Here is a 24,135-nt window from a genome sequence, read left to right on the forward strand (position 1 = left end):
CATAGCTCTAGGTCACCATCTTAAGTTTCAAGATGAAGAACTGTTTATATGTTCTGACTCAAACTGCCTTTGAAATAGAGAGATTATTACAGCGGAAAGCTGGTGCCAGCGTCGTCGCCGGCATGCCACCTGTCTCCCTTCCCTCTCTTCTCACTCCCTCTTCCAGCTGTGTGACAGAAGCAGGTGGTTGCCCCTGTACTTGCTCTCTGACCTTTTGCACTGGAAGGGATACCTCACAATGAAGACAACTCTTCCTCATCCTGCAGAACATTGTTTAGTTTTGATTCCATAAACTAATAATTATCCACTCAGAAAAAAATAAGTTGATTCTGTTCCAGGATGTTTACAGGCTTAATTCACCCAAAAATTAAACTTCGCTCATCATTAATCAACATCATGTCGTTCCAAACCCATACGACTTTCATTTATTTTTGTAACACAAATGAAGAAATTTTTAATATTCATGTGTCATTTCCCCATCCATTAAAAGCCCATGCAACCCAAATTTAAATTTAAGATTTAAAAAGTTCAAAAAGACATTGTAAAAGTAATCCATTTTAATCCAAGTCTTTAAAGAGACTTAATCACTTCAGTTTTAATTTAGGCTTTTATTCACATATAAACACTGATCAACGCACATAGAGAACATCAAATATGGTAAACGGAAGCTGAAATGTGCTTGCTTGACTCGCCAGAACTATGAGATTTGTTCTTGCACGTCAAGAAAGTACAGTTGAGATGCCATTGACCATAGTTTGATGTGGCTGTGTAGACTTTTAATGGAGTCAAAAATGATGAGAGAATATAAAAAAATATCTTAATTTGCCTTCTGAAGATGAACTTATGGGTTTGCAACAACATGAGTGTAAGTAAATGTTGACAGAATTTTAATTTTTGAATAAACCCTAAATTAAAGTACTACTTGATGGTTGATGACCAAGAACGATATCTTCAAGAGCAGATCTTTTCTTCTTCTTCTTCTCTTCTCCTGATAAAGTATGACAGAGTCAACCCCTTTTCTTGGCCTTTGACACTCAGCTACCTCAGCCCACTAGCATATTGCGTGTCAAAAATAATGACATTTATTTTTATGAATAGTGTCAGGACTTTTAGAAAAGGAAAAGTTAAACTTTCAAGATCAACTGTTGATTAATTTTTTTTTTAAATGACTGTCAGATATATAAGTAGAGTAATTTGTTATATTATATTTGTTATATATGATCATAGAAATAATAATTCTGAGACACAATTTACATCAGATTCACCAGCACATCTAGCAATGAAACTAAGTTAATATCACAGTACTGTCCATCTAAAAATGACCTTTTAATTTAGTCTAAGACCTCTCTCTAACCTATTCTTGTTGCTCTTTAAAGCTCTGTGACCAAGAATAATTTTATAAAAGACAATTAGTTTGAAGTCATTTATTCTACCTGATGGAGTGTGTGACCCTCAAAGATTTTAATTGCCTTAATTATTTGATTACTGTGCCACATTTCATGCTGCTTTTGTCTTGAAAGCTTTTTCAGGTGGTTCTTCCCTCAGCTGTAGAAGACATTATACCTCAGCCCAAAAACCACTACTAATTACATGCTCAAACATTGTGGTTGTAGTACACTAATTTAAATATCTTTAAAAAGTAATTCTGTCATGACAACTCTTGCATGTTTGGCATGGTAATGGATATGACATTGTGATATGTTTGATCTTGGCAGAATATTTCTGCTACGCTGTTGCTGCTGCTGCAGAGCAAGTACGGGATTTGCTACTGCCAAATACACGACACACAGCTGTGAGCAAGTAAGACAAGATGCTGCTGTACAATATAGCATGAATTTCCTGTAGCAGATCTATACAGGTGGAGCTGGGGAAGGTGGACAGTTTCTGAAGCTTGCTGCACTGCTATGCAAATGCTGACCAAATATTTGAAGGTTAAGCAACGAGCTCATTGGCTACTGATACAACAGGAACCAATCATCTACACCCTATAGAGAACGATGCGATTGCAAACAAATTGAATTAAAGACCTATCAGCCTGTGCCATCTAGAGTTTCATGACAGAACTTTATATATACTGTATCTTTATGTAAATATCTTTTATAAAGATCTGTCTGTAAAATTAACATAAATACATAAGCTACATTATAAAATGTTGGAAATATATGTGCAGTGGGTATGGAAAGCATTCAGACCCCCTTAAATTTTTCACTCTTTGTTATATTGCAGCCATTTGCTAAAATCATTTAAGTTCATTTTGTTCCTCATTAATGTACACACAGCACCCCATATTGACAGAAAAACACAGAATTATTGACATTTTTGCAGATTTATTAAAAAAGAAAAACTGAAATATCACATGGTCCTAAGTATTCAGACCCTTTGCTCAGTATTTAGTAGAAGCACCATTCTGATCTAATACAGCCATGAGTCTTTTTGGGAAAGATGCAACAAGTTTTTCACACCTGGATTTGGGGATCCTCTGCCATTCCTCCATGCAGATCCTCTCCAGTTCTGTCAGGTTGGGTGATAAACGTTGGTGGACAGCCATTTTTAGGTCTCTCCAGAGATGCTCAATTGGGTTTAAGTCAGGGCTCTGGCTGGGCCATTCAAGAACAGTCACGGAGTTGTTGTGAAGCCACTCCTTCGTTGTTTTAGCTGTGTGCTTAGGGTCATTGTCTTGTTGGAAGGTAAACCTTCGGCCTTTCTACAACTTTCTCCCATCTCCCGACTGCATCTCTGGAGCTCAGCATCATTGATCTTTGGGTTCTTCTTTACCTCTCTCACCAAGGCTCTTCTCCCCCGATAGCACAGTTTGGCCGGACGGCCAGCTCTAGGAAGGGTTCTGGTCGTCCCAAACGTCTTCCATTTAAGGATTATTGAGGCCACTGTGCTCTTAGGAACCTTAAGTGCAGCAGATTTTTTTTGTAACCTTGGCCAGATCTGTGCCTTGCCACAATTCTGTCTCTGAGCTCTTCAGGCAGTTCCTTTGACCTCATGATTCTCATTTGCTCTGACATGCACTGTGAGCCGTAAGGTCTTATATAGACAGGTGTGTGGCTTTCCTAATCAAGTCCAATCAGTATAATCCAACACAGCTGGACTCAAATGAAGGTGTAGAACCACCTCAAGGATGATCAGAAGAAATGGACAGCACCTGAGTTAAATATATGAGTGTCACAGCAAAGGGTCTGAATACTTAAGACCATGTGATATTTCAGTTTTACTTTTTTAATAAATCTGCAAAAATGTCAACAATTCTGTGTTTTTCTATCAATATGGGGTGCTGTGTGTACATTAATGAGGAAAAATATTAACTTAAATGATTTTAGAAAATGGCTGCAATATAACAAAGAGTGAAAACTTTAAGGGGGTCTGAATACTTTCCGTACCCACTGTATGTCTCTCTTCAAATTATTCAGTTAAATAAATTAGTTATATTCAGTTAAATTATTCAGGCAAATAATAGTTTTCTGTAATCCATTTATGGAGATAACGAGGTGAGCAGGTCTTTGCTCTATTCTTACGCATCATTTTTACGCATTCTCATTGGTTGTTTTGCATGTGGATAATTTCATTTGCTAGAATTTCATAAGCTGTACCTTAACCACAGAAGTATATACTGTTGCCTTGTTTTGTGGCAATATGGATTACAAAGTAGTAACGTAACCTTTACAAAGATAACTTATCTAAATAAGGTAGGGAAAAGCCATTGTTTTCTGAGTGAAAAACAATATTCATACATTCAAAATAATGTATGAGCTGAACTGGATGGGAGGAGTTAAAAGAGGACATAGTGACCTCATCCAAAATGAAAAGTCGTTTCAGAGGTGAAGCGAGTTATTTTAATGAACGATTGTGAAGATTTTTTTTTAGAAAGATAATGCTTCAGCTAATTGCAAGTCTGTTCATCAAGCCTCTCTCTCCTTTATTACAATCTTCTGTTCATGAATTTCTTCTCTTTCTGGCAGTTTCAATCATTCTTGTTATTTTTATACATTTTGAATACATTCTTGGATGCTGGAAAGCCTCTCATCCGTGGATCCACCGCCGTGACTGTAAGAAGCCCATGAAACACAAAACACTGACATTTAGCAGTTGAATGGAGGCTCCCTACAGGTAATTATTTTAGCATTTGCTATCCTTGCGTCCCACTGGCTTTACAGTGTGTACTGCTGAAATGACATAAAATTAATAGTATTTGCAAAATAATGCTGGCATGACATTCTATGAAACAACTTAGCATGCAGTGTCTTAGTAATGTGTTCCAGTGCCATCAATGCTGTGTGTGAATTAGACTTTCCTTAATTTTTTATCTGACCATTTCTCCAACACTTTTATGGAAGTCACTGACTGTTCTCGTTTTGCATATGGGAAATGCTATCGGTCGAGCCTATGGTGATTACAGTTCTCTTTTGATCCACACACTGTAACATGAGCCCTCTGTGCTTTTGTGTGGCTATGGCTTTGTCTCTGATGGGATTTCTGCCCTCTCTCCATTTCCCTTTGTTTCTCTCCTTTTCTCTCCCTCTCTTTGAGGCTCCACCTCCTCTTCATAGGGCCCACCAATGAGAGACACTTCAGGTGCTGACCTTATCAGGTGGAGGTCAATGCCAGGTCAGGGATCTGTTGCTAGGCTACCATCAGATAAGTAGCGGGAAGACTGAGCACTGGGTTGCGCTGTCATTCAGTGCTTGTCATGTAATCTCATTCATTTGCTGACAATTGCCTGAACGTCACAGAAGGTTATCGAGCCTATCCTGTCATAATTAAACACATTAAAATATTAAACCAACAAAGCCAAGTGCTGGCAGCTCTTCTTGGCTTATGTGGTATCAAAGATGGCCAGCTGAACAGCATAAACATGAAGTTCTTAATTTAGATTTGGTTGTGCTGGATTTGAAATGAATGCCATCTGAACCATGAAAATGAACTAGGCATGAAAATGAACCAGAAAACGTGAGGGAATTGCACATGATATTCCATCAAGCAAGACAAATATTGCATCAGAATAGATTAAAACATTTTTAAAGGAATAGTTCGCTCAAAAAATGAAAATGACATGTTGTTTTAAACATTTTTGACTATAGAGCACAAAAGGAGAAATTTAGAAAAATTGCACTGGTTGCACTTTTCCATTACAATTACATAATTACAACAAACGGGGACTGAAACGTTCAAGCTTCAAAAAGGACACAAAAGCATGTTAAAGCACCATTATGTTCTGTATTTCAATTCTGATTGTTTTGTGTGACAGCCATCCTTCACTGATAATCTTCCCCACCATTGGAAGGTTAACAGTTGCAACCAGATCACTGAATCAGTGTGTCCGAAATCGCCAACCATATAGGGCACTATTTGAGAGGACAGCCATTTGTATTGGTGTCCGAAATCATAGACATTATCGAATGCATTCATTCAATCCCACAATGCACCTCAATAAGTGTACAACTGGGCTGCGTTTCACTCCAACTTTTTATGAATTTCACTCGCTAACTTCCCTCCGTCTCGTGGACTCGGATGTGCGTCATTGCTTATGTTGCACAAGTGCCCATTGATCACTAAGCCCTTGATCACTAAGAATTCATTATGGAGCTGATTTAATATTTAAACCCCTTTTCTACTTATATGAATTTGTTTTATGCACCATTCTAAATGCTTATAAGTTGTTGGAGAAAATATATAAAATCCTATAGGTATATGAGATATTGGAGAAAAATAAAATTACACAAATGAAACAAAATATCAATAGTATAAACTTTGACTGTGAACATAAGGTAGCTACAAGTATTATGCGATTCTTAACATAAATAATATATTATAGACTTTATATAATATATTATGCAATTAATTATCAAAGTAATTTATATATCCTACACTTCAGTTAAAGGGTTAGTTCACCCAAAAATGAAAATTCTGTCATTTATTTCTCACCCGCATGCCGTTCTACACCCGTAAGACCTTCATTAATCTTCAGAACACAAATTAAGATATTTTAGTTGAAAACCAATAGGCTTTCATAGGGAGTAGTCACTTCCTCCATCAAGATCCATAAAGGTACTAAAAACATATTTAAATCAGTTCATGTGAGTACAGTTGTTCAATATTAATATTATAAAGCGACGAGAATATTTTTGGTGCGCCAAAAAAACAAAATAACGACTTATTTAGTGATGACTGATTTCAAAACACTGCTTCAGGAACAGGGATGGACTGGGACCAAAAATCGGCCCTGGCATTTTGGCCCAGACCGGCCCACCACCACATAAGATCACAAATACCACCTGTCCTTCCGCTTTTTATTATATATATATATATATATATATATATATATATATATATATATATATATATATATATATAATTTCATGACTATATAGTTATATATTACCAATTATATAATTTCATTTTATATATATATATATATATATATATATATATTATATATATATATACATTTTTTTTTTTAAGTTGTTTACAACCAAGTCACCAAAATACGATGAATACACACTGAGCATAACCCAACACACAACAGTAAATCTATTAGCCTTATTACAGTTTACATATTATTATCACAATGTTAATTGTTGTTGGTGTGGGTGACATATCCAACAAGCTATGGTAAACAAGCTAGGTAACATTATAATCGCTAAAATAGGGGAAAAAAATCATCAATTATCATCTTTTGTTGTTGTTGTTGCATGGTATGATTAATTGCATTGCCATCAGTGCTCGCCAGCCACTGTGGCTAGTGGTTTTCCTTACTAGCCACTCAGTATTTTCAATGGCCACAATTTGGACATAGATATCATGGGGAAAAACTGCCATGTAGATATAATTTGATATATAATTTGGCAGCAGGTATATTAGGCTGCTGATCCATTATATTGTTACACGTGTTTAAAACAACTGACTGTGTTAACATGAATACTTGCCAAGACAGGCATTTTGGCATTATTTTATGTGTATTTGAATTTTTTAAGTTTTTAGTTATGACCAATTACTCAGCACCGTCAGCATTAAAGAGAAAATAATCACTTCATCCGATGTTTTTGAATAAAATAGCCTTGACAGCCGACTTACTGGAACTCCGGCGCCGCCGGACTTTACATAATCTACACACAAGCGAGTGACGTGCGCGGTGGACCAAACCACTGTGAGGCAAGGGAGGGGTACTAATGTTCCTAACTTAAAACGCCCGTTTGCGTTTGTATTGCTTTACTACTTATTGAAAAAGTATTGGGCTGCCGATCTAGGCCTACCACTTTCACTTTCATTTTTGTTTTTTTTTGTTTTGCGGTCGGCGACCGTCGGCCCCCAAAAGCACGCCGGCCCACCGGGAAAGTGCCCGGTATGCCAGATGGCCAGTGCGCCCGTGTTCAGGAAGCATCGAAGCACAAATTAATCAGTGTGTTGAATCATGAATCGGATCGCGGTTCAAAACCACCAAACGGCTGAAGTGACTTTGGTGCTCCGAATAGCTGATTCGACACGCTGATTCATTTGTGCTCCGATGCTTCATGAAGAATTGTTTTGAAATCGTCCATCACTAAATAAATAAGTCATTTTTTTTTTTTTTTTTGGCGCACCAAAAATATTCTCGTCGCTTTATAATATTAATATTAAACGACTGTACGCACATGAATTGATTTAAATATGTTTTTAGTACCTTTATGGATCTTGAGAGAGGAAGTGATATTGCTCGCTATGAAGGTCTCATGGAGCTATTGGATTTCAACTAAAATATCTTAATTTGTGTTCCGAAGATTAATGAAGGTCTTACGGTCAGGCCCGGATTAAGAACACATTGGGCCCTGGGGCTATAGCAACACCAAGGGCCCCCTTTCATATGATTGCCAAGCCACAGTGTCTTGTACCACAAGAATTTGTTTTTTATTGTTATTATTTTTATATTTTTACAAATTTCATTTTATCAAATCATTTTATATAAGCACAAGCACACTAAATATTCCATGCTATTTTACATATTTTAAAATATATTTAACATAAAATATTTAACATATACACAATAATTCTTTCTTCTTATTAACACAAAATAAACTATTTTGAAGAATGTGGGTAACCAAACAGTTGATGGTCCCCAGTGATTTCCACATTATATATATTTTTTTTCCTACTATGGAAATGAATGGGGACCAGCAACTGTTTGGTTACCCACATTCTTCAAAATAGTTTATTTTGTGTTCAACAGAAGAAAGAAACTCATTCAGGTTTAAAACAACTTGAAAGTGAGTATGATGACAGGATTTTAATTTTTGGGGTGAACTATCCCTTTAGGGACAAGGGACAATTTTCTCAACTCACTTCAGACATAACCAACTGTGTTTATGTAAACCTTGACGCGAAAGAAGTCCAGTAGTCAGGTGCTGTTTGACAGGCTTAAGTTTGTGTGCACGCTTCGGGTGTATGGGGTCAGAAAAAGCGCATAGAACAGCACACGAATGACATGTTTAACTGGCAGGGCTTTAAAGCACATGCAAATAAAGAACTTTTGTGCAGTGTCCCGTGAGTAACTCTACCGCTGTGTTAACGTGTGATGTGAATGTGTCGAGGTCGAGTTGTACGGATGGAGGCACCAGAACTGCAACTGATAGAATGTGCTTCAAAGGCAGATAGTGGAGACAAGTCACTCGACATTGGTGTTCGTCAAAAAAACAGTAGGAAAGTTAATTCAGGCTTTTTACACGGGTGATGATGATGATGGGAGAAAAACACTGACATTGTGAATTCAAACGGCAATAAAATCAATCGACTCGTAAACTGTAAATGTTGAAAACACCTTACGTTTTCATGAGAAACAATTACTATCCGAATAGGGCTTAACTCGTTATAAGAATAATAACTTGCTGCAGCTGCTATCTCACCTTTTTCAACGTCTAAAGCACACAGATCGGCGACGGTGTCGGTGGGTGAAGATAATTGTGAGCTGCCGCTGCGCGCGGGGTCTTCCACTGGCTCGGATGTTTTATGTGAACCGAAGAAGTTAGTTTTGGTATTTTTGCTGTAAGATTAGCATCCCTTTTTCTCCCTTTCAAGCTTATTTTTCCTTTTTTGCGCACCACTTTTTTAATCATTTGAACACCAGCGAGGCTGAAAAAGCAATAAAGGCCAAATTTCTAGTCTACATGAGATAGCATAACGCAAAGAGGCGTTTCCCGATGTCATGGCACGAATTGTAAAGTGATTTTGATTGGACGATGATTTATCAGTCAGGCACATTTTCCAATCATTTTTTCTTGTTATTTTATTAGACACAAATCAAACACCTATGACTTGTCAATCTCATTTCCTCCAGCCAATCACGGGCCCCCTCTACCCGCGGGCCCTGGGGCTTCAGCCCCACCTAGCCCTTATGTTAATCCGGCCCTGCTTACGGTTGTGGAATGGCATGAGGGTGAGAAATAAATGACAGAATTTCCATTTTTGGGTGAACTAACCCTTTAAACGCGATCTGCTGTGATGTCACAAACAAGTCGAACTGTGGGATTTAGAGCTAACGTTACTTGAAGTGTACATCAGTGTAAACTTGCTACATGTCCATATAAACTTCCCTCGTCCACTTCACGAAGTGGAATGCACTTAAAAATGGCGGCAGAGATTCCCCCGACGGGAAGTGCTTAGGGAAGTTCTTGAATGCGTATCTAAAATTGAAGTGGAATGCAGCCCTGATGTATGCTCAATGGCTAGAGAATACCCACAATGCACTGTGAGGGTCATGCTGAGTGAATTCCCGTGTTTCGCCAGAAGATGGCATCCACAGCAGAATCATCCATCCATTTTCCAAACTGCTGATCCAATGTGGGTGCAGCTTAACATCATACAGGAATAAATTCCTTTTAATAGAGTGCCCCAGGGATTTGTAGGCAAAACCCGGAAGCGAGTTAAAGCATTTTCTTCTGGTTCCAACGCTGTAAAGTCTATGGGTTTTTTGAATGGATTTTTGCTGGAATAAGGTGTGGTTAACAGTTTCAATCTATGACATAAAACACACCAGTTATAACCCACTTGTGATTTTAAAACTTTTACTGCGTCTTAAAATCTGTGGTTGCTAACAAATTGCTAAAAGGGACTACTTCCTTTGGTGGGGACTTTAGACGTCATCATGAAAAACAGGACATTTGGACAGCATTTCTCATGAAAAAGTGGATAAGTATTCATACACAGCGCAGATCATAATCAGTGAGCATGTTTCTAAATAGAGTTGTTTTCTAAATAAAGTTTGAGGACGCTTGGTGGTGACGACGTTGATCCGCGACCATGGTGTGCTGTAGTCCGTTTATAGCCTACTGTTAGCTTTTTATATCTGACGACTTTATTTAGGCTTCAAAATCTATAAATGTTATGTTAACTTGTAAAAATTATCTCGATAGACAAAACGTGCAAGTTTCATAACCCTTTGTTAAACACAGAGCTTATTTTCTGCGATTTTCCAAAAGTCTATAGGAAAAATGAATAGGCTTTCTGTCGAGGGAACCCGTGCGCCGCTAACGTCCTACAAAAACGCGTCATCCCTGGGGCACTCTATTGATTATTAAATTATTTAATTAAAGTTTATATATGCAAGTTTCCATGACAGAGTTAAAGATAAATATTTTCATTACTACTGTGTTGTTTGCTGAGTTTCAAATGATTACAAACTATGCAAAAGCGGCAGCACTAAGTGGCCGAATTCACTCACTCATTTTCATTCACCCGATCAAGTGGACTATATTAGTGAAGGGAATATTGAATGAGGGTATAGGGGGCGATTTCGAACACAGCTAGAATCAACCTGATGATTTATGAATGAATCATTCAGACAAGTTTGGATAACTAAATCAACCAATTCACTGAACTGTCATTAACATGCCAATGAGAGTAATGGCAGATGATAATATTATCAGTAAAAAAGCAATCACTTTGTCAGTGAAAAACAATCAGTTTAAGTCTGTTCTTCATGCAAGCTATTGTATGGATTTATTTATTGTATTTTCTCAATTTTGATACTAATTGTTTACAAAAAAGAATGAATGGGAAAAAAGAATGGGTTTGATATGACATGAGAATGAGTAAATATGCAACGACAAAATTTTAGGTGAACTATTCCTTTAAAGAGGTCCTAAAAATGTCCAACCTTGTCATTTTCAATGTTACCAAAACTAATTTTCTTAAGCTACTGTGGCATGTGGTATTGTAGAGACATCTGACCCCATGTAAATGATGATGCACTAGGCATTCTAACATCATATCATCTCCGTCGGTCTCAGTAGTCTCTCTGTAGGTCTTCGCCATGACAGACTCTTCTGTCACTGTCGCTCCGAGTCCGGCGGGTTAACGGCAGGTCAGAGGATTTGGTGATCAGTGGTTCACTGAGCCGTGAGCCCTGCTGGACAAGCGCTTTGATAAGGGGACTGCTGCTTCTGCGCTTGCCCACTTCTGAAGCTTGGGTGAGACTGGCACGTTCTGAAAGGCTAAGTCTCAATGTCTGGGCACTTGCCAGCTGACATTCCACTGAGACAAGCTAAGGGAGAGAGAGAGAGAGACTGGAGCAGATTTATTGAGGCATCAGACTTGCCTCAGGAATGTTCTGTAAAACGCCATTCCTGTGAAAGGGATAAAGAAAATAATGTCAGACATTTTGTTGAACTGGTTTCTTCTCTTATTTCCTGAAGCATTACAGTATATGCCCATATCACCTTGTTGAATATATCGCTATATGACATAATTCAGGATCAAGCACAGCATGTCTTCACCCATTCTGATGAATATTCATCTAGCAAAGACCACTATTTGCCTGCCTCTGAGTCACAACTCCTCTGTGGTAGGGAACACTAGTGGTCAAAATGCAGAGTGGGAGTTTGTGCATGTGTATGTGTGTGTGCTTGTGTTTATATGTGAAGGAGAGACAGAGAGAAGAGATCCTCACCCGAGGAGAGAGTGTAGGATTTGAAAGGCTAGCTTCCTGGCAGCCGGGAGTTTTATCTCTTTTTTAGAACAACCACTGAGGTGTTTAGAAAGGCGAAACCAGCATACCATCGCTATGTTAGACTCACGGCTATAAAAGCACAGATTTGTCTTTCTCCTCAGGGCCTAATGCTGGTAATAATTGTTCAAAAACTGTCACAAGAAACTAGCGTTTATGTATTGTTGCCATCATCCCATCTCTTAAAGTGATAGTTCACCCAAAAATCATCTGTCATCATTTATTCACCCACCCATGTAATTTCAAACCTGTATAATTTTCTTTCTTCTGTGGAACACAAAAGAATATATGTTAAGGCGAGACACCAGGTGAATAGGGTAAAAAAATTAACTAATATATATCACCATACTACCCCAGCTGGTTGATTACATTAAAAATTGCAAACATTTTTTGTATTACAAGTTTTCTAAAATGTTATGTTTAAATATGCAAATGAGGAATTATCTAATTAAATATGTGCTAATTTGCATACATTTCTTGAACAAAAATCTGAATATTGGATGAAGTCAGGTTCAAAATTCTCATTTAATTTTTTAGACATATTAAATTCAAAGGTTTTTACAGAGGGAATTTTGGATATCTTTTTATCACTCCATTAATCAGAAAATACTATCAACAGCCAGAAAAAAATATATATTTTCACAATTCTTTTAGGAATAAAATGTTGTATAAAATCAGGCAAATTATATATCAACAAATCCCTCTGTAAAACCTTCAGAATATAGATAGGAATAAAACTGTAAAGCTTGGTGTAAATAAGTTCTGCTGAAGTGGAGATTTCTGACTCAGAGCAGGAGAAAAATCTCATTTTGCGTGTAGCATCTCCCCTTAAAGAATGTTTGAACTGTTGTTTGAACTCCAAAACAACTGACTGTCATATGGACACTTTTGTATTCAAAGTATCTTCTTTTTATGTTCCACAAAAGAAAAAAAAGAAAGAAAAAACAAATAAAAACATACTGATTTGGAAAAGTGTTATTTTAGTATTATTATAGTTTTTATTATTACTTTGCATTAGCTTTTATTTTTACATTTTGAGTTATTTTAATTTTAGTTTATTTTTTAGTTATTCAGTTTTTGTTTATTTTCCATTTTTAATTTTAGTGCTTCAGCTTAAACTCATTTCAGTTTAGTTTAAGTTTTTATTTATATTGTATTTTATTGTGGCCTCAGTTAACAAAAATATTTTTGATATTTTTAGTTTAGGTTAACAATATTAACCCTGGTTTGCAGTGACATGAAGATTAATAAATGATGAACTATTGCTATAAATACATCAATACATCAATCTCTGCTTTGCAAATTGAGCAACCCCCTACACTGTAAAAAAAATAATAATAATAATAATAAAAATTCTGTAAAAAACTGATAATGTCCTAGCAGAAAATTACCAGGACATTTGTAACCCCTCACCCAGGTCCTACACGCCCCGCTTTGCGCGGGCCTCCAACCTGGGTCTCCGGCGTGGGAGTTGGATGCTCTAACAAGGAGGCTAAAGACTGCAACCCCTAGTGTCAGTCGCTAGAGAATATCTTGAGATCAGAGGAGAGAGTTTTACTCGCACAGTGACTACTAGCTGGCCTCCGTTACACTCACCCCCCTAAACCTCACTCCCATCCGTGTCACGGCACCAATGTAACCCCTCACCCAAGTCCTACTCTCTCCACTCTACACGGGCCTCAAACCTGAGTCTCCGGTGTGGAAGTCGGACGCTCTAACAAGGAGGCTAAAGTCTGCAACCTCTAACGTCAGTTGCTAGAGCATCTCTTGAGATCAGAGGAGTGAAGTTTACTCACAAAGCGACTACTAGTTGGCCTCTGTTACACATTATCCAGTAATTTTACAGACATTTCAGACACAACGCAATTAAGTTGAAAATTCAAAATACAGGTAAAAAACATGTAAAAAATAAATACGGAAAATTCCATCAAATTAATCCTGTACATTGTGCCCTATTTTTATGGATGTTTTAAAGAGTGTACCTATACAGTATCGGCTATACCTGTAAGAAAGATGGTACCATATACTCTCTATATTTTTTAACAACAAACATTTTGCATTATTTATTTATTTATTTTTGCAAAGAGTACACCTGATAAACTGCCAAGACTGCCTGTGAAACTATATGTTACAGGATGCTAGCTGAACTCATCATGAAAGTAGAATGAGGGAGCTTTGTTCCAAATGTCACGATGCATATTTATAGATGTGAAGTGCTCCTTTTGTATATGCTCAGCTCCCCTGTCCTCCAGTCTCAAACATTTCTCCCTACATCACTGTAATGACACACACAATCAAACCAGAGATACGCTTACAGTGACCCAAACATTTTCACACCAGCATGGCCTTTTTGAAGAAAAAAAGATCTCAAGCAGCAGGGAAACATGGTCCAGAAAAGACGGACACAGATTATGACTGTGTTACACTAAATGACATAAATAAGGAAACTGAATTCATCAAGTGTGGCAAATACAAGTGACATGTCAAGTGCCAGGCATTACTCAGCTTATATCCAAAAGGGTTTTTTGTTTATTAACTCTGTCTGGGATATCCTGGATGGGTTGCCTGGCTATGCTCCTACTCTCCTAATGGAGCCATGCCTTTTGGGTGGGTTGTGAAGAGTTAGTTATGGTCGGTTGAAGAGTTGGGTGCTGAAGGTGGGCGTACGTAGTGGTCTGAATGTGCCGAACCACTGCTAGGCATCAGTCTTGAACATGAAAAGAGTTTCTCTCCCTCTTCCTCTAACATGCACACAGATGAATACGCATTGCCCGCACAAACAGTTCAGGAGGAGTTCAAAGGCAATGGGTTACCATTTCATAGCCTAGATATACAGTGCATATCAATATAAAATTACATAGAAATATAAACAATACAAGAAAATTAAGTATTAAATGTGCTCTTGTTTATTTTAGACCCTAATAAATATTCATTCTTCACATTTTAACATTTACCAGAGCAACTCTCACACAACCAAAAATGGTATGTTGTAAAACTTAGAATGGAGTAAAAGTGAACCTGTCAGCCATAATAAAGGGATAGTTCCCCCTCCACCCCACCCCAAAAAAAGTCAAAATTCTCTCATAATTTACAAACCCTCATGCCATCCCATGTGTATATGAATTTATTTCTTTTGTGGAACACAAATAGATAATTTGTGACTGGGCTTGTAAGGATTACCATTGCATTTGTTTGCATGGTTTTTGAAGTGTCAACTTTAAGGGACCATCCACTTGCATTATATGGATTATAGATGGATTAAATTTCTAAAAATCTCCTTTTGTGTTCCATAGAAAAAAAGTTGTAGGCATAAATCTGGGAGAGGATGTAAATTTTTGGCTGGAGTATACCTTTAAGAGCAACACAATTTCAGTTTAGAACATGTAATTGAATAAAATGAGAACAATGGTTAAGGGTCTGAATACTTTTGCAAGGCATTGATATTAGTCATGCTCAAAATGGCAGCGTGCACAGAGAATCTGGATGAGTCTCATTAGCTTTAATTAGCAATTAGTTGTTTAATTAGCAATTAGCACTTATACTTCACAGCACAGGCAGACATTGTTAATAGTTCATTGTGAACACTTGAGGACTTTCTTTCACTCAAGGTTAGACCTCTAAATGGCACAGTTCTTATCTGTTAAATTTTTTCTTTATATCTCAAACCTGAGATTTTTTTTTCTTCAAAAGGTCTGCAGATATTTTTTTTTCTAGAAAGATGATAAGATTGAACCAATGTCAAATCTGTCAAAACAAATACATCTAACAAATTCTTAAATCTCATACATTCGCTTCAGCTCATTTCAAGTACTGTATAAAAATGTGAATATAAGGCAGCTCTCCTAAATCACTTCAGCAAGGTATTTGACAAAGGTCTAGAGGCTGCAGCCAGTGCCTGGAATCACATTGGATAACCTGGCCTGCAGTGGCTGCATGCACAGACATATATATAGTGGGCATGAATCTGGGTGTTAGAAGAGGTGACTAAGGTTCCACTGCTCATTTTTGATCAAGGCGACACTCCCCCCATCATTTCCACACTATTACCCCCATGCAGTGCAGGGATTAGGGAGTGGGAAAGGGAGGAGAAAAACTACATGCCGGCAGCCAATCTGGATTTCATTTGAAAACTCCCTTGAGGTTTTTCCATTATCCCCCCTCCATATCCAACTTGACCCCGTAGAGAAAGCCCTGGCCCACAAAGGTCAGCCTAGTCTAGACTCTCCTCTCCTCGCCCCTCCATCCTCTTCCTCGAGAAAGCCTGCGGCAACCGAGGGACCCCCCCCACCCTCGCATCTGACACCCCTCAGCCTGACCCACCCCCCAACCCTGTTGAAGCTGCCTCTGTAATCTTTTCATTTTTCCTCCACTCCCTCTCAGGTCTTTGGGGGCTTAGAAAGGTGAGGCAGGTTGTACCAGCAAATCAACTGTGCCACTGTCCATCTGAGCTCATAGCGTCTTGAAGGCAGAATGAAAACAGTCCCATCTGGCATCGCTGGGCAGCTATTACCAACACGTTACTGTTTTCGGAGAAGCTGTGGGGTTATTCCAAGTCTTGTGGTGAGAGTAGATTGTCTGCGCTGAGTAAACGGGAAAGCTTTTTCTGTCCCTAGCCAGTCAGCGCTATACAATTAATGCACATTCATGTCAATATACAAAAAATTTACTTTTGAAGGACAGGCCAGTAAGGTTCAATTGTCTTCTTTTGTGATGTAGAGAAACATTCTTTGTCCTTTGCCAAGCAACAGGCAAAACTGTGAAGAAAAAAGCTCATGAAATGCTTTCTGTATCTGTACCGCTTGGTTTTATTCAGTATCACTTAACAAGCCAAGCAATTCGCGCTTTTCCAGTAAAGTCAAGAATGTGCCATAGTGTGTGTGTGGGGGTGCGTATGTCAGCTCTTTGTCATATCATTCTGTATTTATTTACCACAGAATAGGCATGTATTGTGTGCTACTACTGGGAAATCTCTTAACTCGTTCGATTTTGTCTTAAATGAATGATTGCTTTGATAGAAAAACACATTAGATCACATTTTTCCCTCTTAACCCTCCTTTAGGATGTGAACTCAGACAACAAGGGGAAAAATACTCATTGAATATTCATTAACTTGTGCCTAGGTGTGTACACGGCTCTTAACCACACTTGTTTATGACTTAAGGACTTGTAGTGCTGACCTTAGTTTAACACGGCACCAGATACCAAATTAACCTCTAGCCTCCTCAGGGCTACCAATGCCCTGCTAACAAGCAAACTGTCTGGATGCGCCAGAAGTGCTTTATGATTCTGTCTCTCAGGTGCATGGCCTCTTCTGCCTGTGAACAAAAGACAGGTTTTTCTTCCCCATCTTTCTTTTTGGCTACTCAAGATATTATTTTCCCTATGTGTTTTAGTCACACCCCAGCTAACAGGGAATGTTCTCGGAAACATTTTACCAAGGTTTTCTCAAAGTTATGAATAGACATTCCTCCATTCTGGCCTTTAATAATGTTCTCAAAACGTTAGCACAAAAAATATGTTTCATGGAATGTTTTTTTTCTTTTCTTTTTTCAAACCTTTTAGTTGGAAGGGCATAATTTTTTTTGAAAAATGTTATTACTTGTTTCATGTTAAAACGGAATTTTCTCTTATATGTTCGCATAACCAAGGAAAATAAAAACCTTTTAAAAAACTGAACATTCAGAGAACATTTAGAAATAACGTATTTATAACGTAATGGGAATGTAAGCAAAACATTTGTTTACCAGGACCTCTGCTATCTCTACACAGTTGGCTTACAGTGTATACAGCCCTAAACAATATTTTCTTTTAAGCTTCTTGTTTTTACAGTATAATTGTGTGCATTATCTATCTATCTATCTATCTATCTATCTATCTATCTATCTATCTATCTATCTATCTATCTATCTATCTATCTATCTATCTATCTATCTATCTATCTATCTATCTATCTATCTATCTATCTATCTATCTATCTATCTGTCTGTCTATCTATCTAGATGTGTTAAAAACAACGCAACCTGTTATATCTTAACACACCTGTGTGTCTAGTTTAGGACAACATATTTTGTGTTACTTTTATCTCAACCATGTGTTAGTTCCTGTTCATTTTCTACACACTCTGTTATATTTACACAATTTTTGTCAATTAGGTACACAAAATGACACAAAACGTGTCTAAAAAAATAACACAAAAATGTGTTATTAATTAACATCGTTTTTGACAGTCTATCTATCTATCTATCTATCTATCTATCTATCTATCTATCTATCTATCTATCTATCTATCTATCTATCTATCTATCTATCTATCTATCTATCTATCTATCTATCTATCTGTCTGTCTATCTATCTAGATGTGTTAAAAACAACGCAACCTGTTATATCTTAACACACCTGTGTGTCTAGTTTAGGACAACATATTTTGTGTTACTTTTATCTCAACCATGTGTTAGTTCCTGTTCATTTTCTACACACTCTGTTATATTTACACAATTTTTGTCAATTAGGTACACAAAATGACACAAAACGTGTCTAAAAAAATAACACAAAAATGTGTTATTAATTAACATCGTTTTTGACAGTCTATCTATCTATCTATCTATCTATCTATCTATCTATCTATCTATCTATCTATCTATCTATCTATCTATCTATCTATCTATCTATCTATCTATCTATCTATCTATCTATCTATCTATCTATCTATCTATCTATCTATCTATCTATCTATCCATCCATCCATCTAATTTCCTAGACAACAAAAGCTAAGCTTCCCAGTCTTCACTGCCACCGTCGATTTGGCTCGTTTCCTCCCTACGTATTATTTATCAAAGGAGAAAATGCTTCCTCGGCGGCTTCCGTACGCTGGATTTTGATCGAAGCATCTGATTGGCTGCGCGGTGTAAACACCATGGAAATAGAATAAGCGCTTCAGTTCATTGGTCAAGAGTCAGTCAGTCAGTTGAAACGTGCGGCAAACGTTGTAAAACAAATAAGGTAAGTGAATGAATAGTTTATTTTCTTTAAATAAACATTTGTACTTGACCTTTGCGGGGGTATAAATGGATCTCATTACTGTAGCGCGTGACATGTATAATGTGTTGATTGTTCTCCACATTGGATTGTAATGCTAGCAGGCTAAGTTAGCCGCTCGTGCTAAATGTACACCGGTGATGTTCAGAACATGATAAACAGCCAAACCTCTGCACACTGCTGTGCTTTAAATCATTCGTTGACTGGTTCATTAAAAATGTGTTCAGTTTAGTCAGTAAGCGATAAACTAATGTTTCGAAGCTCTTCTTTTTACGGTGTTACACTCATCTTTGTTAACAGTGCAGGCAGCGTACAGTCTCTTGTATCTGTGATATTGTAATGTCAGGTACTAATTTATAATCTACATTTTTCTCTATATTTTCAGAGAAAATGAGTCTCCGGAAGCAGACACCAAGTGATTTCCTGAAGCAGATCATTGGGAGACCAGTGGTGGTGAAGCTGAACTCTGGTGTTGATTACAGAGGTACAAGTAGAAACATGTCTTTGTTTTATCAGAGTTATATTTCTTTAATCAAGGCTGTAGGTTTGGTTTCAAGTTAATGGGACCAGCGTGCAAGAAGGCAGGGGCTAACTCAGAGATAGTAAAAATACCTGGATTATGTTCATAATGTTGTAGATAATAAAATACACTTGTGTGCTGATAAATCTAGTAATATAGGGGAGAAGACGACATAATTACCTTATATCAGTGTAATTTCTTTATATATTTTCTGTTGCATCCTTTTTAAATATGACTGCTGACCTATCCTGTTCTTGATCCAAGGCTTTCATACTTTGGTAAAGTTGGTTTTATATTCGCACATTCGGACATCCGTATTCAATAGCCTTGTTAATGACACTACATTGGACATTCAGTGGACATTCACAGGTAAATATGCCATTAAAACAATACTTGCCTATTTTGATCGACTGTGAAAAATGTTGTAAGTTGACAATCGTTGGTTGTCAATATCATGTCGCTGGTTAAAATTTGCAAACATTAATTTATTGCACATTTATTGGAAAGTCTGAATTTATCAGAAGTCCGAATGTGCGAATATAAAACCAACTTTACCAAAGTGGCTTTCATTGTCTGAATTCTCCCTTTACTAGTTGTACAGTAGTTTAAACCTTTTTTACTCTAAGGCAATCTATTCTGTACCACAATATTCAAAGACCCCATGATTTTTGTTTCCAGTGATTTACTGGATATAATAAGGGTTTTTAAAAATATAAAAATTATTTTTTTTATTTCTACCTTATGGAATATATTAGATATTTTAGAGCGTGATATAACTAGAAAAAAATGTATATTTACTATAAAAATGCCCATGGAGTTATTACATTTTACTTCACATGATGTTTACAAGTTTAGAAATCACACTTTTAAAATTAGGCTACCTCATATGGGAACCCTGTTGAAGGGGTGAAATCTTATTTGTTTATTTAATGCTAAGCTTATTTTAAATAATTTAAATTCATCTTGAGCCCCCTTGGAAGCTTTCTGAGAACAACTGCTCTAGTAAGCGGTGGACCTGGTCATAAATTAAAGAAAAAAAGAAAGGAATGCTACTCTGTATAGCTGTCACAGACACTGCTTGACGTGTCCAAAATAAATCTTCCACTGTTACTGATATATATCCACTGAATAACAGATTCAGCTTTGATGTAAAAGATGGTAATGGTTTATGTAAAAATGTATGTTCATTTGACTACATTCAAGCTCATGACGTCTGGCACCTATGGAAAGAAATATTTCCCTCAAGCCACATCAACTCAGTTTAAATTTTTTCTAATCTGGAGCAGGTGTGTAAGTGCACCAAGTTCTGCCTGCGCCCCTGATCTTCTGCAAAAATTCTCCAAAAAGGCACATTTGAATGAAGTGACGTCATGTCTTGCCCACAGGAGTGCTGGCCTGCCTTGATGGCTACATGAATATCGCTGTGGAACAGACAGAGGAGTATGTCAATGGCCAGCTGAAGAACAAGTATGGAGATGCATTTCTCAGAGGAAACAATGGTACGTAATGTTTGTTTTCTAGTGTTAGTGCTGTTTCCTTATTTGTTTTCATAGTGTTTTCTGTTATTGAGAGCTACCTAAGCAGACCCAGTGTGTTCGTAACAGTAATGCAGTTTCCAAAGCTGTCTGTCTGTGTGCACGTTCTCAAAACTTTCACTTTTCTTTAGATGTTTTTTCATATAAATACCAAAGTTCATTTTGTTTTCTTTGTCCTCTAGTGTTATACATCAGCACCCAGAAGAGGAAGATGTGAAGCCATTTAACTTGTTTCTTTATTCATTGTTAAGTGAATTGTTTACTGTTGATATTCATAATCCTTTGTTAGCTGACAATAATGTCTAAGTTTATTTCATGTTTTGTAACACAAAATGTGGTGTCCTGCAGTGTGGTGCAGTAAATTGTTTGTTTTTCAACAACAGATTTTGTGTTTTCCTGATTTATCTGTTCTATGAATATTTAAATAGTGATAATTCAGTCATAAGGAATTGCTAATTAGCACTTTCAAGACTTGGAGGTTGTTCAAGGCACCTTTATCTACATATTTCATATTCACTGCTGCTTTAATATACCTTCTGTTTCGCATTTGGTCTACTACAGCCCTCTATTTCATGGTAATGTTCTTTGTTTTCAAATGAATCAATAGTTTTTGAACCCTGATCTGCTTGGGCTGGTGTTGTCTGCCCCTTTCTAACCTTTCTGTGTACATTAGGATGCCCTAATAAATTTACAAACAATCCTGGCACTATGATACTTCATTAGGCGAAGGTAAAAAAAAAAGAAAAAAGATAAACATATGGTGATTCATTAAGTTCCAAATGAGCTGATTGGATTCACTAGTGCTTTATTTTCATGTGGGTACTGCATGCTTGGACACTTATTTCTTTTCTCTGTGTATCCACATATGCTCTTTGCCCTCGTTTAGGAGACAAAAGGCTGCCAAGGTCGGCCCTGAATGCGGGATGAAGGACACAGTATTGATTAAACCTTGTCCGTAACCGGAGTGAGCGGGGGCTTTCTAGCAGGAGCTTGGTATCATTATGGCGACCGCAGCAAATGCTTTCCTATTGTAATCAAAAACCAGAACCCCTCTTGCGACGCTACTCTGCGCTCAGAGATTAATTAGCTCTGTTCACGGTAATGACCCAATGACTAAAGAGTCTCTGTCTTATGAGGTCTGCTCTAATGACCCAGAGCAACAGCCTGCAACATTATAACTGGCAACAAATGCTGGCTTCAAAATCTGTGTACATGTTATCACCATCATGTTGCATTTATTGTATGGATACACAATAATCATTGCAGAATTGTAGATGTTGGGTCATAATGGGAGCTCGCATATTAGTGGTTGTCTGTACTTGCACTTTCACATAACGCTATTTTGGTTGTGAAAGGATAGGCACGTTTGGACATTTAGGCTTTAGCTTTTATTGGACTGGACTGTTGCATTCATGTTTATGTGAGTTTAAGGTCTGCAGCTCCACCAGCAGTTGGACCCTGACATTGCAATGGACCAGAGGTTTGTTTCGATTCCTGTATACTATAGTGTACAGTAAAACATATACATTGTCTTTGACTTATGTTTTTGACTGTCAAAAAAAAAAGTCAAACTGAATTATCAGAACCTTTTGTAATGCTGTTATTCATAGTTCATTACAGAATACACTACTGTTCAAGTGTTTAAGGTCACTATGATATTTTATAAGCTTGTCTATAAAAATATATAAGTAGAACAACTGTTTCTTGAGCAGCAAATCAGCATATTAGAACGATTGCTGTAGGATCATGTGACCCTAAAGACTGGAGTAATGATGCTGAAAATTCAGGTTTTTTATTTTTTTGCTGTAGTTTTGGTCAAATATATGCTGCGTAATCTTATACATATCAAATATATTTTATAGTTATAGTTGCATATAGATTGTGGCTTTGAGTATTTTGATTTTGTTTGGTCAACAAACCGGTTCACCTCGACTGTAATATGAGTGTTTCCATCTGAGGAGGAATAAACGTCTCTTAACTCCTAGAAGTAATAAAGACATTCCCAGTATTTATGCAGCAAAGCCAGCAGAGTATATGTGTCTGAAGCAATGCCATACATCACATTGCATGAACCTGATCTGAAGAGACTGCTCTGCCAGAGAAGGTAGAAATGAAGGGATCACCTTTCAGTCAATTCTTGCACACCATTTCAGACAGTATAATGTTGGAGCTGTTACATGGGTTATCATTGTATGCAGTTTTTTAATTAATTTCTCTAAAACTTTTGACTTAACTTTATATCGACATCCGTATATCATATACATACGTTTCTGTCAAGTTATGTATATTATTTTTTTCCCCCTTAAGGTTAAAAAAAAAAAAAAAAAAAAATAGGGTCTATATGAAAGACTATGTGGGGCATTTAAGCTCATTGGCTGTTGTTCACTAGCATTCTACCACATGCAGACTCTTAATTTAGACTCCAATACTGTCAACCTTGGCCTGGAATGTGCTCCCTGACCTTATTATCTGAAAGGAACTGTTGTGGATGTTTGCAAGAGGGGGTTGAATGATTTATCCAGACTAACCTACAAATGGCAAAGCGAAGCTGCTTGGCTGGAAGAAATGACATTCATTTTGGGGAAAAATAAGCCCTGGGGGTATGTTGGCCCTGACAGCAGCGCTTGCTAGCGTGTATATTGACCTCTTGTGGCTGTAAATTATACCTCTTTGATGAAAACTGATTACTTCAACTTATGGGATAAAGTGTGCTGGAGCAATGGGAGTCTGTTCATTGATTTTGGAAAAGGTAGACATTTCCCTGTATCGCTTAATGGTACAATATATGTACCATATTTTTGCATTAAAATATTCAAAAACCACCAGAACAGTTTTGTATATCTTGTTGACTCATTTAATATTCCAAATGTTTCCAACAATGTTTAAATCCAGAAAAATCTGCAATTTTAACCAGTGACATGACCCATGTCATTGGGTTGCCTGTCAATGGCATCAGATCCCCCTACCCTCAGCTGTTGGTAGAAACCATGGAGAAAAAAAAAACAGAAGTAGTAGTTGTAGTGTCAAAGCCAACGATTTCTGGTAATGTCTAGTAAGACAGTTGT

At 37.2% G+C, this 24,135-nt stretch overlaps 1 protein-coding gene across 1 annotated transcript; it reads left to right on the plus strand.

Moving 5' to 3' along the window:
• The first annotated feature begins 18,848 nt into the window (after positions 1-18,848).
• lsm6 (LSM6 homolog, U6 small nuclear RNA and mRNA degradation associated) lies at positions 18,849-23,886 on the plus strand. The gene is made up of 4 exons (XM_067403537.1): positions 18,849-18,979; positions 19,401-19,499; positions 20,921-21,034; positions 21,253-23,886. Exons 2-4 carry the CDS (start codon positions 19,406-19,408, stop codon positions 21,285-21,287), a joined length of 243 nt encoding a protein of 80 aa, XP_067259638.1. The 5' UTR covers positions 18,849-18,979; positions 19,401-19,405; the 3' UTR covers positions 21,288-23,886.
• Positions 23,887-24,135: the final 249 nt, after the last annotated feature.

This window comes from Chanodichthys erythropterus, chromosome 12, assembly GCF_024489055.1.
Source record: "Chanodichthys erythropterus isolate Z2021 chromosome 12, ASM2448905v1, whole genome shotgun sequence".
Lineage (NCBI taxonomy): Eukaryota > Metazoa > Chordata > Actinopteri > Cypriniformes > Xenocyprididae > Chanodichthys > Chanodichthys erythropterus.